This window comes from Pangasianodon hypophthalmus, chromosome 18 (genome assembly GCF_027358585.1).
Source record: "Pangasianodon hypophthalmus isolate fPanHyp1 chromosome 18, fPanHyp1.pri, whole genome shotgun sequence".
NCBI lineage: Eukaryota > Metazoa > Chordata > Actinopteri > Siluriformes > Pangasiidae > Pangasianodon > Pangasianodon hypophthalmus.
The window spans coordinates 18,647,970-18,670,353 of record NC_069727.1 but is presented as its reverse complement, the minus strand read 5'-3'; the positions used below and the strand labels follow the sequence as shown (position 1 = coordinate 18,670,353).

The 22,384-nt window shown below is 42.2% G+C and overlaps 2 protein-coding genes across 3 annotated transcripts; both read left to right on the top strand.

Annotated features, from left to right (window-relative positions):
* Positions 1 to 1,565: 1,565 nt before the first annotated feature.
* mkrn1 (makorin, ring finger protein, 1) lies at positions 1,566 to 16,070 on the top strand. 2 transcript variants are annotated; one of them, XM_026923824.3, is made up of 8 exons: positions 1,566 to 1,721; positions 3,833 to 3,961; positions 10,050 to 10,267; positions 12,567 to 12,784; positions 13,688 to 13,902; positions 14,019 to 14,129; positions 14,294 to 14,450; positions 15,594 to 16,070. In XM_026923824.3, the coding sequence occupies exons 1-8, from the start codon at positions 1,636 to 1,638 to the stop codon at positions 15,804 to 15,806; spliced, it is 1,347 nt and encodes a 448-aa protein (XP_026779625.1). In that variant the 5' UTR covers positions 1,566 to 1,635; the 3' UTR covers positions 15,807 to 16,070. The 2 variants fall into 2 exon arrangements, with proteins under 2 accessions (XP_026779625.1, XP_026779624.1); XM_026923823.3 differs by having other exon boundaries at positions 12,564 to 12,784.
* Positions 16,071 to 18,300: 2,230 nt separating this feature from the next.
* Positions 18,301 to 21,501, top strand: tmem121b (transmembrane protein 121B). The gene has a single exon (XM_026923419.3). It carries the CDS (start codon positions 18,520 to 18,522, stop codon positions 19,711 to 19,713), a length of 1,194 nt encoding a protein of 397 aa, XP_026779220.1. The 5' UTR covers positions 18,301 to 18,519; the 3' UTR covers positions 19,714 to 21,501.
* Positions 21,502 to 22,384: the final 883 nt, after the last annotated feature.

Sequence of the window (22,384 nt, the reverse complement as noted above, 5' to 3'; positions counted from 1 at the left end):
TGAGAATTACCACTTAAGACTGATTTATATTTGCTGTGTGTACGTGTACACAAGATGCGTGGTCCGTCGTGGTCGTTTGGTGCATCTTTTGTGCCCGTCCTGAGAAATGAATGTGATGTGAACTAGACTGATGTGTGGGTCAGTACTGATGTAAACGGTGGAGGCAGTGTAGTGGCGTGTGACACTGTGGCCTTAACTGAATAAACAAACTAGCATCATGTCTCAAATCACACACTCATGTACTGTTTTAGACCTTTATTCAGTACTAACACTAACGGTATTACAGTTAGTGTTCTAATTTTAAAAACGGTCTGCTGAAAGGTCTGTTTTGAGTAGCAGTCTTCTGGATTTTCTAGATTAGTAAATACTTCTGAATGTACAGTGAGGGGTTTTGATCTGAGACGCAGATCATGCCTTCAGTTACACCCGCGGCAGAAAGTTATAAAGAGAAACGGAGCTCGTCAGGGCGTTTAAAATCACTGTGTGTGAACTTGCTAAACATTACAGTTCGACTTGGAAACCAGATAGAGAGGGATGTTTTGGCTCTGCCCTCTAGTGGACGAAAGTGAAGTATATTTGCGATGCTAGTCGAACAACCACCAGTGTAACTGTGCTAGCAAGGTCCCCCTGTGACCATTGTTGCAACTTAGTGACTTTGTTGCTAGATTTAGCGACTTTTTTTTCTTCAAAAATGCACCTAGCGACAAATGTAGCGACTTTTTTTGGACAAACCTTAGCTACTTTCAGCAGGAGAGAGTTGCCAGTAGTGCCTGTGAGCGCGAAGTCTTGCCTTCCTGCCGCAGACACACCTCTCTCTGCGTCTGCTCTGTTCAGTGAGTGGCAGAGTGACATATTCAGTGTGAAAGAAAAAATAAGAAAGACATTCTGTCGCTTCTGAATCTCTCTCTGAGTGATCATTTTACACGTAAATATAGCTGAAAGCACAGCACAGCCATTTGTCTTCAACTCATGCGTGCGGTGATTTTATAAACTCAGGATTTTAGCAGTGCAGAGCAGCAGCTTGGAAACGGCTTGGAAGTGACTGCTAGTTAACGTAGTCTTAATGAACCGCATTTCAGTCACTGCTTAATACTCGTTCTGTTGCCTGACAACAGAAACAGAAAAATATGTCAATGTGAACAGCTTTATTGGGAATTCGGCTTTATTAAAATACAGTATGTGAGTGCAGAGAGTAGGAGAGAACCACAGGCTGACACTAGGCAGAATAATACAAACACGACGCGATTACGTCATAAATATGCTAATTAGCGCATGACGCCACCTAGCGACTGCTCGAGCAGGCTTTAGCTACTTTCCACTGAAGCGCGCTGTGACGTCACAACCGCTAACTGCTCACAGGAATAACGGAAATACGGCACCAACCGACAAATTTGCACAAGAATCACTAAACACATCACAAATATTTCTACAGAAACATATTTAATAAATTTCAAAGTGGAGTTTACGTTTGACCTTTGTGTCAGACTTTTATACCGTTTATATAATAGCGCTCGCGCGCCCTCTAGTGGCGATCGGAAGAAGTGACTGCTCGGCTTCGGTTTTCCGAAAATGGCCGAAGCGGATCTCAGGCTCGCCGGAAGATCCGGGTGCTGCTGCACTTGAACATAAACAGCAATGGCGGAGGCAGCGGCGGCGGCGGTAGCGTCTACCGCAGCTCCGGCGACAACAACGGGAGGCTGGACCAAACACGTTACCTGCAGGTAAGTCCAGATTAACGACGAAGGGGTAGTCCGTGTTTTAAGGTAACTCCGTGGTGTTTTGTGTGCGGGCAGGTCGGCGTTTAGCGGCTGAAGCTGTGCGCTGGAGGAGTAACTATTAACGCTAGCTACTGGGTTTGTTGTGATACTCGATAGCGAGCAGCGCTTCAGGAGTAAACAACACATACACACACTCTCTCAGCAAATTAACCCACTTTCCGGAAACACACTCGACCAAATTCACCTTCACTGTCAGTCTGACCGGCAGACATGTGTATATATACTGTTATATACTGGGCTGTACATTGGGGTATGTACTGGGTTATATGTTAGGCTATTGGGTTATATATTGGGCTATGTATTGGGTTATATATTAGGCTATGGAGTTATGTATTGGGTTATATGCTGGGCTGTATATTGGGTCGTGTACTGGGTTATATATTAGGCTATGGAGTTATGTATTGGGTTATATATTAGGCTATGGAGTTATGTATTGGGTTATATATTGGGTTGTGTATTGGGTTATATGTTAGGGTATTGGGTTATATATTGGGGTATGTATTGGGTTATATGCTGGGCTGTATATTGGGTCGTGTACTGGGTTATATATTAGGCTATTGGGTTATATATTGGGTTGTGTATTGGGTTATATATTAGGCTATTGGGTTATATATTGGGTTGTGTATTGGGTTATATGTTAGGGTATTGGGTTATATATTGGGGTATGTATTGGGTTATATGCTGGGCTGTATATTGGGCCGTGTACTGGGTTATATATTAGGCTATTGGGTTATATATTGGGTTGTGTATTGGGTTATATATTAGGCTATGGAGTTATGTATTGGGTTATATATTGGGTCATGTATTGGGCTGTATATTGGGTTTTATATATATTGGGTTATATACTGAGTTATGTGTTGGGCTGTATATTGGACTATGTATATGGGGTTTTATATATATTGGGTTATAACCGGGTTGGTGGTCATCATCAGTGTCTGAGCCTCACTAAGTTTATTACAGCTTCAGCAAGATACCATTGTTTAACACACACACACACACACACACACACACACACACCAGTGGACACAATGAGATTTACAAAGAAATGGCAGATTATTTTAAGTTCATCGTTATCAGGAAACATCTAATCGAACTGTATAATTGTTGATCTTACAGAAGTGTATTCATAAATCTAATAGTCATTATTGCTCCAGCACCACAGTGTAATCACTGTTTAGTCACTGTTTGTGAAGTGTTTTATTTAAAAGTATGTGATCATTTTTCAAAAATGTGTGAACGCAGCACATCAAATCGTTTATAAAAAAAAAAAAAACGGATAAATATGAAAGCACTCAATGCTCTATCGAGTGCTGCGTCCTTGCTTCATTTAAACCAGCTAGGTTCACATCACCATGCTGAAGCGGCACAAAATCCAAATTTTCTGCCACAAAAATCAAAATTTTTCATAACAGAATTCATATCTTTTCATATCAGACCTGCACCACTTTCGTATGTGCTCATAGACTGGATACGTGTCTGATAAATGACCCTGCAACATGAACGAGAACGGTCAGATCGAAGAGATTTCCACCACAGAGTAAAACTCAGATCAAGTAGATTTTTGTCGTTCCAAACGTATAACGGAGACAAAATGCACGGTGGTGCAGAAAGACAATACCGGCACTCTCGTATTAAAAAGCCAGGGCTACATTGTATGATTAATGATCATGATATAATTCTTTAGCTGTGAGTTGACGGCTACAGATACAGTGGCCATGACAAAGCCTAAAGAAAACAGGAAAAAATGACCTCAAGCTCACCTCGTACGTATTTCTTTTTACACGAACACATTTTCTGAAGGAGCCAGGATCACGCTGATGGACGACAGAAGCAGAGCAGTGATTTTCTTCACAGTATAATCTGACCTGGAGAACGTGCGTTATGGCGTCGCCTGTTATAGATTTTGTCGTGACATTTATTACTCGTGACAAGTAATAAACTTAAAAGACAACTGTAGTCACGCCGTGTAAAACCAGTTTGAGGCAAAGTGATAAAAGTATGTTTTGGTGTATTAAACAGTATCTCAAACACGGTGTCTGTTGTTTCATTTCAAGGTATTTCATGCACGGTCTTTGCAAAGAGGGGGACAACTGTCGATACTCGCATGACCAAAGCAGCAGCAAGCCAGCCATGATCTGCAAGTTCTTTCAGAAAGGATGCTGCGCGTTTGGAGACCGCTGCAGGTGAGAACTTCTTTAGGTCACACACGTCGGGTGTATTAGTGCTAGATCAAGACGTTTTTAACGTGTTTATAACATGTACTTTTTAATACAGAATTGTATTATTATTATTATTATTATTATTATTATTATTATTATTGTTATTATTTGTACAAATGACAAACACACGTCACGGGAACAAGCATGAGTGTGTTTTAGTTTCCTGTCGCTCCCCTGGGAAGGTTAGGTGTGTGTACTTCTCTCACCTGTTTTTACTCTCAGCATGTATTTCGAGGATGAGTGTCGTGTCAGTGATTTTGGGAGACTTTCAGAGTGGGGTTCATGAAGCATAGCTCAGGGGTGGTGCTTTTTATTTTATTTTATTTTTAAATGATGGAAATCACAACCCATTATTATCAAAGATATTATATCTAAATATTGATTTTTAGAGTTATTAGCCAGTTTGTTTGGTCCCTTCAAAGGGTTTAATCCAAACATTAATACTTCAGAATGGCTGTAATGGCTGTAATGTCAGCTTGGACCTGGTGTGTTCTGTCGACTGAATAAAATGCTCTATGGTTCCAATAAATAGCAAAACATTATTGTACGTACGTTTAAATACTAAGCCTAATATTCACATTAGTCTAATATTAATATGTACTGAGTGGGTTTGTGAAATTTATTTTACAGATAAACGGGTCTCTGGATGAAAGAGCTCTGAGATCCTCTGCTCTGTAGCTTACTCTAAATGAAGCTGCTGCTTTACGTAGCAGTTCTCTGCCACTCGTGTGTGTGTGTGTGTGTGTGTGTGTGTGTTATGTGTTTTGGATGACTCTTTAATCCAGATGATAGCTTATATCTTGGAATGTTCAGTGATTCGGGGCTTGGTTGTCAACACTGTGGTGCTTAGATACATGGTACACAGACTGTTTATCATTAAAAGCAAGTCGACCATGGTGAAGTGGATGGATGTTTAACTAATTCTCAGAGACAGGGTTTGGCTGGAGGCGTGTCCGCTGTGTAGATCATACCCGGTGACTGTACGTGTACCGGAAATTCATTCTGTGACTAAATGGATCTTGTCACATGACTGCATTGAACCCGAACTGATAGCTGGAGTGTGAGTAAAGCTGCTAGCCAGACGGCGTCGGCTGTGTTTGTGTCGTATCCGTCTGCGGTCAAGTGCATCCCCATAGTAACCGCTGCAGCATGGGAATGCCTTTGTGTGCGGCGGCCTGCTCGGTGACAGCGTCATGCGACGTCAGTCCATTCTCTTTCTCTCTCACGCGCTCGCTCCTCCTCCTCCTCCTCCTCCTCCTCCTCCTCCTCCTCGAGGTCGTGGAGTTTGTGTTTGGGCTCTGCGCAGATAGCAGCGTCTGGATGTATGTGACAGGGCTTTGTTGTCATGGTAAGAAAGCAGGCATTTCTCCACCAGGCTCTGTGTGTGAGATGCACATGCAGTGGGAGGGAGTCCTCTAGCTTTCATTAAAGGCCCATAGAAACCTTGCATGCATTACTTCATTACGGATGAAGTCTGCTTTTATATCGTCTCTTGTCTCTTTTTTTTCTTTCTTTTTTTTTTTTTCTTTTTTCTTTTTTTCTTTCCTGTGTCTGTCTCACCCCCACTTCTCTTCCCCTTTATACCCTGGGGGCCAGACAGAGCAGAGCAGAGCATACTGCAGTCTGCATCACAATTACATAACCCCGATGTGTTAACGCATCCATGCTCTGTGTCTGTGTGTTCGTGTTCACGTTCCCCTCCCCTCTCTTCAGCACTGCTGCTGCTGCTGCTGCTGCACCCCGACGCAGTAGCTTTTAATACCAGCATGTCATTTATTTTTACACTCCTCTCTCTACATCAGCTAGAGTTTCATAAAAAATTCAAGGGAAATATTTTGTTCTAAGAGGAAGCATCGTGTGTGTGTGTTTTGCTGGTTAGGCCGGTGGTGGTGATGGTGTTGTCAGCTTGCGCATTTCATAATGTCGTTTCCTCTTAGCCTACATTCTCCATATTGTTGCTTGAGAAAGCATTTTGTCTTTCTCTAGTCGGATATGTGACCGCAGCTTTCTAGGGATGCCTTTTTTATTTTATTTATTTATTTTTTTCTTCTTCTCCCCCCCCACACTGACTGAGTACGTTATTCGTACTCGTCAGTGCCGATAGGCTACTAGGATTTTATATTTTATTGTCTTCTTTGTCTCAGAATCCCTCTTCACGTGTCAGTGAGCAATAATAGTTATTCGTCTAGAACAGCACACTGCTGTTATTTTCCCTCACCCTGCATTGTCAATAGCCATGTTCCCCCCTTACCTCACCCGAGTTTGCTGCTGGCAGTGAACTCCTCATGATGAGTTTTGAGGTGGTAATGATGTTTAAGATGTTTTCTCAGGTAGGTTTTATTGTAGGAAGATGCTTATGTAGTACCTCCTCTTGATATTTGATTATCATTAATTGTGAAATGCATCCAGATCTGTCTTTTGGTGTCGTCTGTTTATCAGCATGACAGTGTACACTAGGCTCATGTCACATACGGTCATGTTGAATCATATGTAGGTAAATGAGCATGGTATCGGACCGATACATGACGCCAGTGTCGCTATCAGTACATCCTGACAGAAAGAGCTAACGCTGAACTAGCATTAAAGGCTATTATTAAAGTAAAGATGATCCGTTGGCACACTTCTGTCTAACCCCTGCATTGTCAGAGTTTCATGTCCAATAAATTTCTTATCGTAGACTTTTTTTTTTTCCCCCCACTATAGTGTTGACCAGTGCAGTAGCATCATGATATTCCATGCCACTGTGAGCGTGTGAGAACATTTCCTCCCCCAGCTGTTGTGCTGCTAAATTCGAACTTCTCTAATAGCGCTTCTGCTCAACACAGCTCCACAACAAATCCAAACTCAAGGCTATCCGTATCATATAACACTACCCGTGCACGCAGGAGGAGTTTCTCTGGAGGTTAATGTGTGGTGACTTGATAGGTTTTATTATAAAACCCTTAAATGAAACCCGGCGTCCCTCATTTGATGTTAACTAGTAAGCACGGGAAACAGCAGATGTGTTTTACTGTAAGTGTGTACGCCCAAACACAAACACAACAACACTTTAATCTTTAGTAAATAAACGAGCAAGCGCTCACTTAATTAAGTGAAATACACCCAACCTAAAATTTTAATCTTGAGTGAAAATATGAAGCTGTTTATGTGCAGATCTCAAAAAAAGACCACAAGAAGATTTGCATCTGTGGCTGAATCTCAAAAGTCTTTACGTTATGGATGAGGTCACTAGGTCGGGTGTTCGGCTCCGTCCTGTTATATCCTATTTAGGGCACAAAGAGAGTGTATAGGAAGCCATGGGGGATTTAGCAAATGAGAATGTCAGGTTTCACCTGGATCACGTGGAAGGAATGTAAGATGAAGCTACATGGCAATAAGGAAATTTTCTTGTGGGTGAATAAATAAACGCAAAGCTGAAGCATAAAATTTAAAACTGTGATGATCTTTGATGAAGTTGATACTCATCACTCAAGATTTTTGTGCCGGTTGAGACACGACAGGACCAATCAGTCGTCTGCACTGAACGCCAGCCGTACATCCCCGCTTGGCTCAGATAGTACCTGTGAAAGAACGGTAAGAAAGTTCAGTACTTATGGCTGGCGTGTTAACATGGAGAATTCCGGGCAGTTTCCCGAGACATGATGCACCGTCTGGTGGAAAAGCGCTATAAGATGCAGTGATGTCTTGTGTGCATAAAATCATGCAGCAGTTGTTGTTGTTTGCCCGATAGGCATGGTTCAGAAGCCTGTTCATGCATGACTATCACAGTTCACTGACAGCATGCAGCTTGGAATGTAGCTGAATCTAATCTCATCTAATCTAATAGTCCTCATTCACAGTGGAGCAGAAATGTTTTTTTCAGAATGTTACATCTGGAGTAGTGAAAAATCTCCCAATTTCTTTTTTTTTTTTTTTTTGCTCCTTCTTGTTGCTCCTGAATTTTATTCCGCCCAGATGTGTCCGTCACTAACTATGACATTATGACCTCTTGGGACACTCAAAGAGGAAGTGTCGCAATACCGGCTTGATGCAAACGTAAAATTAACCGCTGTCTGTATGATCAGCTGACTGTGTTTAAATAATTCAGTTCAGTTCTGTTTTATTTATATAGCACTTTTAACAATGGACATGGTCACAAAGCAGCTTTACAGAATAATATAAATTCAGGATATACAGTTTAAATTTATACATTTTATAAATTTATCCCTAATGAGCAAGCCAGAGGAGATGGTGGCGAGGAGAAACTCCCTGAGATATAAATAAATAAACTCATTTCCTGCAGTGTAAAACAGTCTTTGGTCCTATCCTTGAGCAAACAGTGCCACTCTTAGCCTGTGGTTAACTCTGTAGACTAAGGGTTATAAGCCTCTGATATTTCTGAAACATAATCTCAAGTTTCTCTCTCTCTCTCCCTCTCTCTCTCTCAGCTTTAAAATCAACAGTATGAATCCAAATATTGAGACGTTGGTTACAGTGCACCAGCATTTCACATTTAGAGTTTGTGTGTTTAGGATCAAATTATTGCAGCATCTCCTGCAGCACTTTATACCCAGTAAATCCAGTTTGCTATTTCCTGCAGCTTCCTGTGTCTCATCTCTTGTGAAGATTTTGGTGTTAGCTTGTTGGCTCTTTATTTTATTGAAATTTTTAGTTTAAAAATTAATATAAAGGAAGTAATAGTTATCTGATAAACCATCAGACTGCCTGTGCCTTTATTATGGCTGTTTGTGAATTGACCAATTTGCGTCAATTCATTCACTTGGTGATTTCTTTGGCAGCGTAAAAATAAATTTCCTCCTGTCCGTCTCCTCCATGTGCGCTGAGTTGTTGCTAAAGCTGCAACTTGTTAAATGAGAAAGTTGCATTATTTAATCAGTCTGTGGGGAAAACACACCGAAGGCGTACTTGTGCTTCTGTGTGGAAGCGTTTGTGTATCTGATGCAGTGTAGGGGTTTATGGGTAAGCGAGGTACACTGGGGCATTCCGGGTCTTGGTTGTGTTTTAGGTTGAGTCACCTGGCATGTGGTGCTATAATGAGCACAGAACATCGAGAAATTGCTGCTAAAGAATATAAAAACGTCAGGTTCATGCAGCGAGAAGGGTCTAGCTGCATATTTTATACACACATGCGACTGCACAGCTTAAGCCACTCTGCATTGGGTAAATTGGCCAAGCTGAGGTTTTGGTGTCTCAAACTACAGCTAAATATTTTTGCAGATAATAATCATATGCGATCTCCATGCTTGGCTATGACTTTTATTCAGTTTTGCATTTTCCACCACTATTGGACACTTTTAAATGTAGACTCCGACTGAGCTGTTTAAATGTACACTTAAACTGACCGGCTTCCTGTACGAGTCTGTTTTATATAATCCACACTGTGTGAATGTGCACAGAGCGATCTGCTGTTAGTAGTTGTGGCAGCAGCAGCTATGTATAAATGGCTGTTCTTTTTCCTTCAGTAGCATGTGAGGAACATTAGTGCACACTCCTGTACAGGTGATTCCAGGTCTGATCTACATACAGCATGCTTGGTAGGTGGAGGTGAATTAGTTACTCCAGATTGCCACTAGACGTGAACGTGTGCATGGTGCCCTGTGATGGACCGGTGCCTCATGCCCAGTGTCCCGGGACAGGCTCTCAATCCACCACAACCCTGACCAGGTTAAAGCGATTACTAAAGATAAACGAATGAGTAAACTTTCTTCATAAATAGTTGTACAAAGGCAGTAGCTTTATTCATTGTGCATTATCCTTTCCCATTTCCAACAATTTGCTTTTTAGTGATGCACAAAGCTTGTTTGAATAAGAGGTGGTGGAAATGGGCAGTGAACACACTCGAAATGGCTTCCTATTCTTCTTCAGCTCAATTATATGACCATCACATACACACAGTACCGTAAGAGTCATGCGTTCTCCTGATTGTTTAATGTAAATCCCTGGCAGACGCTTGTTCCTGTCACATGATTGTGACCTTGTTTCCTCTGTCATATTTCATGTTTGTTTAAAGCATGCAAACTATAGCCTGATGTTTACTTAACATTTGTTATAGGTATGAACACACCAAACCAGCCAAGCAAGAGGAGCTCCCTGGCCCCATGCCCTCGGTGCTGCTTCCCGCTGCCCCCCTCACCCTTGCTGGTGACTCTGGGTCCATGCCCAGTGGGCCAGCTGGCATGTCCAAAGCCCGGGAAAGGCCCCACAGCTCCGGGGGAGTGGACTGGGTCAATGCCGCCGAGTTTGTGCCAGGCCAGCCCTACTGCGGAAGGGGTGAGTGGATACTTTTTGGTGATCTTTGATTTGTTGGCTACTACATCACCATGTCAGTTAGTGGAATTTGAGGAAAGGTAAGTGGCGCATATATAATATATATATATATATATATATATATATATATATATATATATATATAAAATAATTCTTGCGGGGACAACAGTTGTGTGGTCTGGACTAAGAAATTTATGTAATTGTTGAGACAACAAACAAATGGAAACATTGTGCAGAGGCTTCTGTTTTCGTGTCGCACGCATGGCAGCACTGTGAACTCCAGATCAACATCAACATCACCACTGGGGCATTCAGAAACTACAGCCAAAACGAAACTGCAAAGAACAGACGAACGTGTAAGCTTATGGAAGTGGTTTCGGTTTCTCATAACCCTGGTGGACTTTCTTTTTATAAAAGTATACCGAGATCTTTACTTTGCATAGATAATTTCCCCTTGTACTCATACAGCTTACTAATGGTCTGAAATGAGCTTTCCTACCCAAATGAGGAATATGAGTTCTGAGGCTTTGAGAATTGTGATTATACCAGTGAAGCTGCAGAGCACTGTGCTCTGGTGAGAGCTCAACTGGAGATAACAATAAAGCATTTCCTCATAAATGCTGTGTTTCACAGCTGTTCACGTTCCCCCGAGCTCTGTTTCAAGGTAATTCTGTAAATTAGACATGACTAATTATCATCTAGTTTTCATGTCCATTATTGTATGAGGATGAGTCAAATATACCTTAAATATTTTTTTTTTATTTTGCATTGTTTATGGAAAATAGGTGTCACAAAAGTGTCTCATTTGTTTCCCCATCATTTCTATGTGGTTCACTGCAAGTGTCCCAACATGTAACAAGGAAAAAAATTGATTTGATTCTATTTTAGGTTTTCTTTTCACTCACCCTTGTTATATATATCAAGTTGAACAATTGCTAGGAATAACAATAGCGTTAGTGTAGTAGCAGTTGTCATAAAGGTCTCCACTTTTTACTACAACTGCTTCTTTTCACTAATTGGGTCTCCAGTGTGTGTAAGCTAGTAACTCTGATGCATCACACACTCGGCCGTGTTGGTTGCTGTAAGCGTTCTTACTGCCCTCAGCTCATAGTCTGTGTTCAGGAGCACTGAAATTTGCCTAAACCTTTCAGTTTCTGAAGCATTCACTCATGTCTTGTCCCATATATGACTCACTGGTTTCTTTTCACACACCACATGATTTGCTTATTTTGTTGTCATTTAGGGAATCCTGCCTGCTGGGTTCGTGGCCCTCACACACACTGCTGGTTATTGTGGTTTCAGTATGCATTCACTGGCCTCTTAGTGAAATGGTTTTGATCTCAGTGTGTGCTTTTGGCTCAATCACACATAAAAATTTTCTCTTTGATTAGTTTTTTGTCAGCAGATTGGATTGAATAGCTTGTGATCTTTGGCATCCAACCTTGTCTAGGTTAAAATGCTGCGTTTTCTTGTGATCGAATAATCTTGTTTACTGATTGACAAAATTAGGTGTTATTTTACACTTGTACCACAGCTCTGTCGAATTCTCGAATTCTGATTGGTCAGAAAGTGTTGAAACCTCTATAACAGCAGCTCTGACCGTACTTCTGTCTGCAAGACAAATCACTGGTTTATATTAATGTGCTCATTCTAATGCGCCATCGTGTCTGTAGTATCATCTTACACAGTAATGGATCATAACAAAGTTTTCAGACACAGGAAAGTTTTCAGGATGGAGATCTTTGCGCATTGCAGTTTCTTGGTAACAAATACAGCTGCCATTTTTTGGTGGGAACTGGTGAGTTGTTAAAACAGGAGTGATAACAGGCATGTTCCACAACATTAAACATAACTATAAGGTGATTTAAAAAAGCATGATGTGTCAGAAATCTGTTGTGGTAGAAGAAGAGTAAATCTTTGAGATGTGCTGTTATTGGAAAATGATCAGCTCCAGTGTGGTAGCAGTAACTCTGCTTCATGTCGTGCTGCATCGCTCCACCCTGTTGCTGATTAACACCACACCCTGTCTTGTTTTATTCCTTAATTACAGAATTTGAGACATTTAACTGCAACAGATGTCTGTGACAAGTGAAATTTTTGAGTTAAATAATTAAATAATTTACAGTGTCACAAAGGCTGCTAATGTTTTTGGATGCTCTAACACTGTGATTGTTAGAATCAAATCATCATAGCATAGCGCTTTATATTCCAGATACTTGCAAAAGAAATTGTCCTACATTTTAATTATTTTTTTTTTTTGTTCCACCTGGACTTTCTCCTCCTTCCTCTGTACTCTCAGCAGATCCTGTGATTGTGGATTGTCCAGGGCCTCTCATCGAGGATGAGTATGAAAAGGAACAAACCAACAAGGAGCTGAAGAAGCAGCTGTGCCCGTATGCAGCTGTTGGTGAGTGCCGCTACGGCCTCAACTGTGCCTATCTGCACGGGGACGTGTGCGACATGTGCGGCCTGCAGGCGCTCCATCCGTCCGACACTGCTCAGCGCTCTCAGCACATCAGAGTGAGTGTGCTTTTAAAATGACTCGGATTTTTAATTAATGTTCATACCTTTTGTGATGAGCAACATCGGACCGAGAATATTTTGTTTTAGGAGAGATAGCAGAGGACAAATTAGTAGCATGAAAGCCCGAGACGAGCAGATCCTGTGTCCGGGCTGGTAGTTTTTTTTATTCCTTCTTGCCCTGTGTAAGTTCAACAACCAGAGAAAGCAACAAAACCCTCGACTTGACATTTGATAAACAAAATTTTTCATTAGCTGTGTATGTTTTAGATGTAACGTGGTTCACGCTAATGCGAAGCTACTTGTTCCAAATCCCACCGCCTGCTGCACTACACACATCAGCTGAGGCCTGATCCTGGCTGATGGTAGAATGATTTTTACTAAGTGGATTCATTAGTGTGTACGTCTGACAGATGGTCTTTTCAGAATCAAGAACATCAGTATGTGGAAAGCGAGAAATATAAAATTTGGCACAAAGCTGTCATTTAACACCCCTGCTAGCACGACATGCAGTTAAACATGTTGAAAGAAAATAAGGACGTTAGCAAGACTTGAATCTTTGACACGCAATGTTAGGACAGAACATCAGTTTATAACCCAAATATTCGCCAACGACTTGGTGACGTTTTGTCAAGGGTGCGAACCCAATGTGCCACATGATCGTGTACTGGTTTGTTACTCTTAGTCTGTATTAATGAACTTAAGAAGCTAGCTCACAGTACGTTATTATGTTACATTACTACCTCTTTTAGGCTAGTCAGTTAGGCAGCCTAAGACTGGGCAACACACTGGAGCTTTTACTTGCCTGGAGGGTTAGCTAATAAATATGATTTGTAAGCAGCGCCACTAATTAACACCATTCAGTTCAGTCTGAAGAGCGTGCTGTGCTGTTGTGCGTGACAGGCGTGCATCGAGGCCCATGAGAAGGACATGGAGATCTCGTTCGCTATCCAGCGCAGTAAAGACATGATGTGTGGCGTGTGCATGGAGGTGGTGTTCGAGAAGGCCAATCCCAGCGAGCGTCGCTTCGGCATCCTCTCCAACTGCAACCACTGCTACTGCCTCAAATGCATCCGCAAGTGGAGGAGTGCCAAGCAGTTTGAGAGCAAGATCATAAAGTATGTTTTCAAATGAAGAGTACAGTTGGTTGGTGCTTATGCATCTTATTGCTGTGTAATTGATATCCCATTGCTCTGCACTTGCTTATTTGTTCTTGACACTCTTCGTATTTCAGGTCCTGCCCAGAGTGTCGAATCACGTCCAACTTTGTCATCCCAAGCGAGTACTGGGTGGAGGACAAGGAGGAAAAGCAGAATCTCATTCAGAAGTACAAGGATGGCATGGGGTACAGAGTTTATCAAACTTTTGGATGAGAGCCAAATTACAACAAAAGTTCTAACCAAATGCAGCAACACTTTGATTGCATTAGTGGTGGTTTTTTATGTTTCAAAATAAAGTTAGTTAGTTATTATTTTTGGGATGTAAAGCTGGATTTGTGTCCATCCTCAGGAGTAAGCCCTGTCGATATTTTGATGAGGGCCGTGGAACTTGTCCATTTGGAGCTAATTGCTTCTACAAGCATGCCTTCCCTGATGGACGCCTCGAGGAGCCTCAGCCTCAGTCCCAAAACCAGCGAAGGCAGAATGGCTCCAACGCAAGGAACAGAGTAAGACTTTGGCGATTCTTACAAGTGGGCTTCTTCAAGGGTTCTTTGCATAATTAAGGCTTCTTAGCTTCTAATGGGGTTCCTCTAGCAGAACAAGCCAAGCAACATTTTTCAGAGTGAGAAAACACTCAGATGGTAAATTTTTGACATTTACTGTTATATAGTTCTGAAAACTAGAGAATTTCCTGAACTGAATTTAGCATCTTATTTGCACGTCTCAATCATAGTGGTCCCAAAAAGAAGTACAGTTGTAGCATTTTAAAGTCTGCTTAACTCTACAATTAAAAAGGAAAAAAATCCAATCCAGTTCCTCTAAATTACACCAAAACACCAGTTGTTTAAAACAAATTTTTAAATTTAATTTGTACTTAATTTAAATGTAGTAAAGGAGACAAAATGGAAATATGACCATGGAAACTGTCTATAGCAGCCTCTCTTTATAGCCTACAGACTAATGGACGATTCAAAGTTTCAAATGTACTATTCATCCAGTACCAAAGAGCAAATACTGTAAGCGTCCTGAATAATTCTGTCATCTCTGTATTATCTTAGTTGGAATTATCCTAACTGATTTAAGTTATCCTGAACTGGCAAGTGAGAGCATGTGAATGCCCCGCCTTCATCTTTGTTTCTAAGCTAATCTATTTATGGATAATAATTCTACCAATTTTAAAGAATTATAACCGTAGAATGGGAAATGAGTTATCACTTTTCCATCCATATCAGCGTCTGAAGAGCCTCAGCGTTGCTCTTTACTTGACTTTTCTCTGTCTGCTTTTACATCAGTGAGGAAATAATCGCTGATGGATTCATTGAGTCTCCACTGTTATCTGTACAGAGTGTGTAAGCGCTCCTCTGTGTTTTGGCACGGGTGCACTGGGGATATTTTAATAGCTGATGTCTGTCTATAGAATAAAGCTACGTATGGATTCACTTTCAGAAGATTTCCTGAAGCACTGTACTGTAGTACTGTTATTTCCTGCTCTTCTCTATTCCCATAAGATATGCTGATAAGAATAGAGTAGCTGCCAGGGAACGGGAACCTGTCATGAAATGGCGAACAGCCTTATAAAGGAAAAAATAGTAAAATAGTCCATCTGTCTTAAAACGTGTCATCTAATGTTCTGACACACTGTTTCACAGGGCTCGAGGCGCACGCCGCTCTGGGATCTGCTCGATGAACGGGAAAGCAGCGACTCCTTGGACAACGACGATGAGGAGATGGTAACGTTTGAGCTGAGCGAGATGCTGCTTATGCTTCTGGCGGCAGGAACCGACGAAGACGTCACCGACTCTGAAGACGAGTGGGACTTATTTCACGAGGAGCTGGACGATTACTATGAGCTCTACCTATAGCACCCCGTCGTTACTCCCTTCTTTCCCTCTCTCCCTCTCTAATCTTTCCTGCCACCATCAATTACTCCTCACCCCCTCCCCTTACTAGAAGCTAGACTGTGTGAGTGATGGACAGTAGCTTATATTTCTCCGTGTTGTGGCAGTGCCTTTCAGCAGGCCGTTAAACTTATGAATTCAGTTCAAAGTAAAATGAATTATTCTATACATATATCTATCTATATAAAAATCAGATTTAAAAAAAAAAAAAAAAAAAAAAAGGAAGAACAGGTCTGTGCACCCGTGCTAAAGCCTTTCGAGAAAACCTCTTCAGTTCTGTGAGTGTTTGTGTGTACATTATGTACTAAACGAAAAACATAAAAATAGAAAAAAAAATGACAAAGCTTAAAAAATGACAAAAAGACACTAAGTTATACATGTAAAAAATTGGAATGATATTGCTAATAAATCTTAATGGTTTTATTCTGAAGTCTAGGTTTGACTTATCTACCCAGGTATAGTCCTGATTAAACGGGACTCAGAGCATACAGCAGCTTTATAAGACTTTACTGTAACTGGTGGTGGCTGTGATGCTTTTCTGGTATATTCTCTCCTCTCATGCACTGATTCTGGGGTGGTGGTGGTGAGCTTCCTTGATGTCAAATGCACACATGCACTCTTAACGTTTATAAAAACAATTCATGTCACTGAACGTTGTTCTCTCTCTCTCTCTCTCTCTCTCTCTTTCTCTCTCTCTCTCTCTCACTTTCTCACTATCTCTCCCCCCCTCTCTCCCCCACGCTCTCCCCTTCTCTCACTCACTCTCTTACTACTTCTCCTTCTCCAATTCTCTCTAATTGGCCTAGTCAGGTCAGTTTTTAACCTACCTGAAGTGTACAGGTTATAACCACCTGTGGTATCAAATACAGTCTCTCCTCAGAACTGAGTGTAGCGATACTTTTGTGAAATTGGACTCCCGAAAGCAGACTTAAATGCATTCAAATATGAAGCTGAGTGTTTCATCACTTTAACTGTCTAGTAATTGTAGGTTTATGTTTTGCTTCAGTATTGCATATTAAGCTCGGCTGTCAGTAGCCAATCCACAAACACCCAGTTGTTATTCGGTTCTTGTTGAACTAAATTAAAATTGCATATGTTTATACTGATATGTGCTTGTTTTCTATGGTCCAGAACCATCCAACATAACTTGAAAATTAAAGTTTATTATCACAGTACTTTTGTCGGTCTTGTCTCTTTTTTTTTTTTTTTTTTTTTGTTTTTTTGTCTTTCTGTTGTAAAGTTTGGATGTATAGAATGATGTACGTTCACAGATTTAAGTTTCATGATTACACACACAACAAAACATTGTAATGCTTTAGCTCTGCTCCATTTGGTTCTCGATAAGAGTTTCTGGAGTAATGAAACCTGCTGCAGAGTTAGTGATACTGTTGATTAATTTCCCAAAATAGCACATCCCTGAAGTGTTTTATTTGTCTTGTACCACAGTAAATTGCCCACATTAACCATTTACTAATGAATGACACATCATACTTTGTATCCATTTATAGATACTTATAATTATAATGTATAATTAATTATAGTAATGTTTGCGGGGACCCTGGAGCTTATCACGAGGGACTCGGGGCACAAGGCAGGGGACACCATGGACGGGGTGCCAACTCATCACAGGGCACAATCACACTCATTCACGCACTACAGACAATTTAGAGATGCCAGTCAGCCTACAAGGCATGTCTTTGGACTGGGGAAACCCCCTAATGCACAGGGAGAACATGTAGGCTCTGTGCACACGCGGCGGAGGTGGAAGTTAAACCCCCAACCCTGGAGGTGCGAGGCAACAGTGCTAACCACTAAACCACAGTGCCCGCCTCTTTCACTATCACAAGTATCATGTATTTTAGAATATTAATAGTTATGAGTGAAGTAAATTACTTTAGAAATGGTTACTTTCTGGATGTAATATAAATATTCTGTAGTAACTTCCATGCCATCCCCTTTCATTTACAACTGCCTACAACTTCCTTCATATCTTCTGAACAGCTTTTGGATCTTCTCAGTTCTCTGATATTCACCCCAAAGTCCCTGGAACACCCTTATAATTCTTGCAGATTGCATGGCTGGATATTTTGCTCATTCTTCATGTGAGCGAGAAGGCCACAATCAAACTATTTTCTGTTTATTTTGCGGTATGATTTGGGTTGTTGTCTTATGAAAGAATATTCCCACATTATCATCATCATCATCTTGTAATTATTTTTTGGTATGTAAATTTTAAAATTGGATAATATAAAATAAGGGAGGGGGTGCTAATTTTTGCATTCAACACAATTTTAATAGGGTTTGAAACAGCTGTGGTCACTAGGTGTGTACAGGGTAGCCTAGTGGATAACTTTAGATTGGGGCGGTGTGTATTTTCATATGTGAGCATTGTACATCAGTGTGTGCCGAACCCTGTGGTCAGGACTGTGCATTTGACAGAAATGTTCACTCCTGATACTACAGCTGCTGGTGATTAGAGGAGAGTCTGGTGTGAGCAGGGAAACGCTCTGAAGTAGAGCACAGGACTAGAAAGCACTGATATTGATACGTCTTTCGACGCGCACACAGTCCATTCCAACGCGCTCCATAACGGGATTTCTGCGCCATTCCGAGCGTCTGTCACTGCGCAGGGCCGGAGCCGAAACGCGGGCGAGGACGCAGAGCGGGCAGGAATACGATGATCGCGGACATTCGTAAAGCGAACTCCGTGGCCAGCTGTGTTCGAGCCGAAGCGGCGATCTACCCAGACTCCCCCGTGTCCTCGGCACCGGAGAACGGCCAGCTTCTCCTCCGCAGCGGCGCGTGCACGAGGGGCACGAGCACGAGCGCGTCCAGCGCCAACGCGGACCGAGGCAGCACGGACAGCGCCTCCGCGGCGGCTCGCGCCATGACCTCTGGGTGCGAATTCCCGCCGTCTGCGCCGCCCTTCGTCCCGCGTTCCGCCAAGAACCTCTTCTACAAGCTGCTGTGCTTCGCCTTGCTCGTGCTGCAGGGCGGCATCCTGGACTTCTACCTCATAGCGTTCACCGACCTGTACTGGTGCTCATGGATAGCCACGGACCTTGTGGTGGTCTCCGGCTGGGCCATCTTCTTCGTCCGCAACGCTAGGAGCAAGCGCGAGCGAGCGTGCGGCTTCCGCCAAAAGAGCTCGCTCTTCGGCTGTCACCTGGGCGAGTTCGCGTTCGCGCACCTCGCGTGGCTCGTCTACGTGATCGCGTGCGCGCCGAAGGTGGCGCTCGTGCTGCAGACATCCATCCTGGAGCTGGTGGCGCGCGAGGTGCCGCTGGGCGCCGCCGGCTTTGAGGCCACCGCGCTGCTCGCCGCGCCGCTGCTCTTCTGCCTCATTAACTCGCTGGTGGAGGATCCGCACGGCGCGCCGCGCTACCACTCGCAGAGCTGCTTCGTGAGCACGTGCGTGGACGTGCTGGACAGCTTCACGCTCGTAGATTTGCTGCTTGTGCAAAACGAGATCCCCAACAACGCGTACCTGAAGTACGGTGTGATGGCGGCGTACTTCGTGGCGCTGGCCGTGCCGGTGCTCTGGCTCTACGAGCTTTCCGCTGCCTCGCGGATGCGCTGCCGCTGGATGTGCGCGCGGTTCCTTAGCGGCGTGCTGCTCGACGCGCCTCTGCTCGCCGTCAGATGCTTGCTCGTGTTCCTCTACGACATGCCCGTGTCACTTTTTATGTTCAAGAACGTCTTTTTCTTGGCGTGCAAGTGCCTGGAGTTAGTGGAGCAGTGCGCCAGCCTGAGGAGTGCGCGCAGGCTGGCACGCGGAGGAGACCCGGCCCAGTTCTCCCACTGCGTCTCGGAGAACGACATGTGCCCGCGCGGCTACGTTAACACGCTGGCTGTTAACACCCAGCCCTAGATGCTGCTGCGGAAAATAAACTGGGACGCGCACTGACAGGATTTTCCCAAGAACTCACCATATAACCAGCCTTATGAAACGCCGTCGCAAGACCAACATCTCAACAGGTGCTACAACCACACAAACAAACCGACGTGGAAAAGGCAGACTCTCGCGCGCTACTCCCTGTGTGCTACAAGTGTTTACCTAGGGTGTGACAGAACGGCTTTTACACACCCTAATGCGCAGGTCACAGAGGGCGTGTATTTGAGCCCATTACTGAAAAGTGAGCAGCTGGGAGTGGGCGTGGCTTTAACTCTATAGCTGGGCATCTTGGCATTGACGTTGTTAGCCAGTAACCTAACCTGCCCGGATTTCTAAATCAAGGAAAACTCCACCCTGAAACACTTTAAATATGTTTATACTGAACTATTTGTGATGTGCTTAGTGCTGCTAATTTGTTGTTTGGTGCTGTCTTTTCCTTATTTTCGTGAGAAATTATTAGTTGCGTGCCAGTCTGAACGTTTCTAGGGCAGTTAAAATGGCGTTTAGTAGACCAAACGTTTTCAACACTCTCAAACGTAAGTGATAACAGTCAGATTTTGCTGTTAAAAACAAAAGAGCAGAAGCTTCGTTTCTCGCTCAGCATTTTTCCAGGACGTTCCATGTCATACTAATGAAAAATCCAACATGGAAGTGGCCCAGGCAGCAAACGCCGGACTCAAAAGTCCAGAATGCAATGCAGTTACACGACGCAGTTACGCTGAGTTACGCCAGAGACGCCGCTCGGCTAGTTAGCAGTCTAGGAGATGACGAGTGTGATGGTGTCAGCACTATTAGCATGAAAGTTGAAGATTGGAACATTATCTGTTTGACATGTCGATGAAAAAAGTTTAAACCAAAACGTAAACTCCGAATTTAATCATAAAATAAATCATTGAAAAATCACATATGGTCATTCAGGGTGGATTTTTCCTTACCAAATAGCTATCATAAGCTGACCTGACAGGATTTCTTAAGGGGACCTTCTGTTCATAGGTGTTCATAATCTGCACTGTAAACACTAACTAGCTAACCTGCACTGCACTGACAGGATTTCTGAAGGGATTTACTAATATTCGCAAGTGTAGTATTCATAGTCTTCACTGCCAATGCTAGCTAGCTGGCTAACAAGCTTACTTTACAGGAGATCTGATTGATGAAATCATAAATACTCCTAACTCTTGCAGTGCATGTCTGTGAGTCAGATGTACAGCCTCAAAGTCCACGCTTCTGAGATTTTTTTTACTTACTTGTATTCCAATATCTTTTGAACCGTATGACATACAAAACCAACTAAAACCAACTGTAAAGGGTGTCCAGGATATTTTGGACATACTATACACTGTCCACTTTAATGGGAACACCTGTACACCTGCTCATTTATACATTTATCTAATCAGCCAATCAGGTAGCAGCAGCACAATGCATAAAATGCAGACACAGGTTGATCATGGGCACGGGCTCATTGAAACTGGATAGTTGAAGGTTACAAAAAAAAAAAATGCTCTTTTTCTAGTCTTCAGCCGTCCAGTGTGGGTGAGTCTGTGCCCATGATAGCCTCAGACTCCTGTTCCTGGCTGACAGGAGTGGAACCTGATCTTCTGTTGTTGTAGCTCATCCACCTCAAGGTTGATGTTTTGTGCATGCTGAGATGCTTTTCTGCTCGCCACGGTTATAAAGAGTGCTTATTTGGGTTACTATAGACTTCCTGGCAGCTCAGACACCAGTCTGGTCATTCTCCTCTTATCTCTCTCAGATAAGGTTAAAGTGGTGAGTATATATATATATATATATATATATATATATATATATATATATATATATATATATATATAATTTACTGTATGACAATAATGCTAGCAAGTGACAAGTTAAGTTTTTGTCTGATGAGAATGCAGTGTCCAGAGTGTTTTTTTTTTTTTTTTTAATTTCCATTTAAATTTCTAATGAGAAATGATGTATATACAGGGTGTCCATGTTACATGGCATTATCCAAGCAAGCTAACTACAGTAGCTACATATACTCACCAGAGGCACCAGTGATCTCTACTACTTCCTTTAAGCTTGCTTTTCTTCGTAATACCTCTATACGCATTTACTGAGAAGTTGTATATAACAGGATAAGATGAAACCACGGTTAACCATGGTAAAAAAGCTTTTCTTCCATTTTTGTGTGTCAAACTATAAATAGGAGTTAAAGTAATAAATGTCAGACCAGACACTGTAGGACTGGTCTGAGTAATCATTCGACTACTTAACCTATTTATCGCATACCTAATCTGCATAGAACTGAGAAAATCACAGTTTAAATGTTTCTTGCTTACGAAAATCTAATATAAAATATCTATTGTATAATGTCCAAAGGTTGTGCATCATTATTGTCACCTAGTTGCTCTCTTTACAGTTGGTTTTAATTTTGAATGTCAGTTCAAAGAATATTGAAAGGTAAAAAAAAAAAAGAATATAAAATATGTATTACATTACAACCAAAGTCCTGACGTTGTGCATCATTACTGCCATCTAACTGCAACCTTTATATAGTACTCAAGTAAAGATTTATTGATTTCTTCATCTTATTCATTTATGGCACTTTGAAGTTGGTCCCTAACTAGTGTCACTAACCTTTTGGTGTGGATATGAAACATGTAAT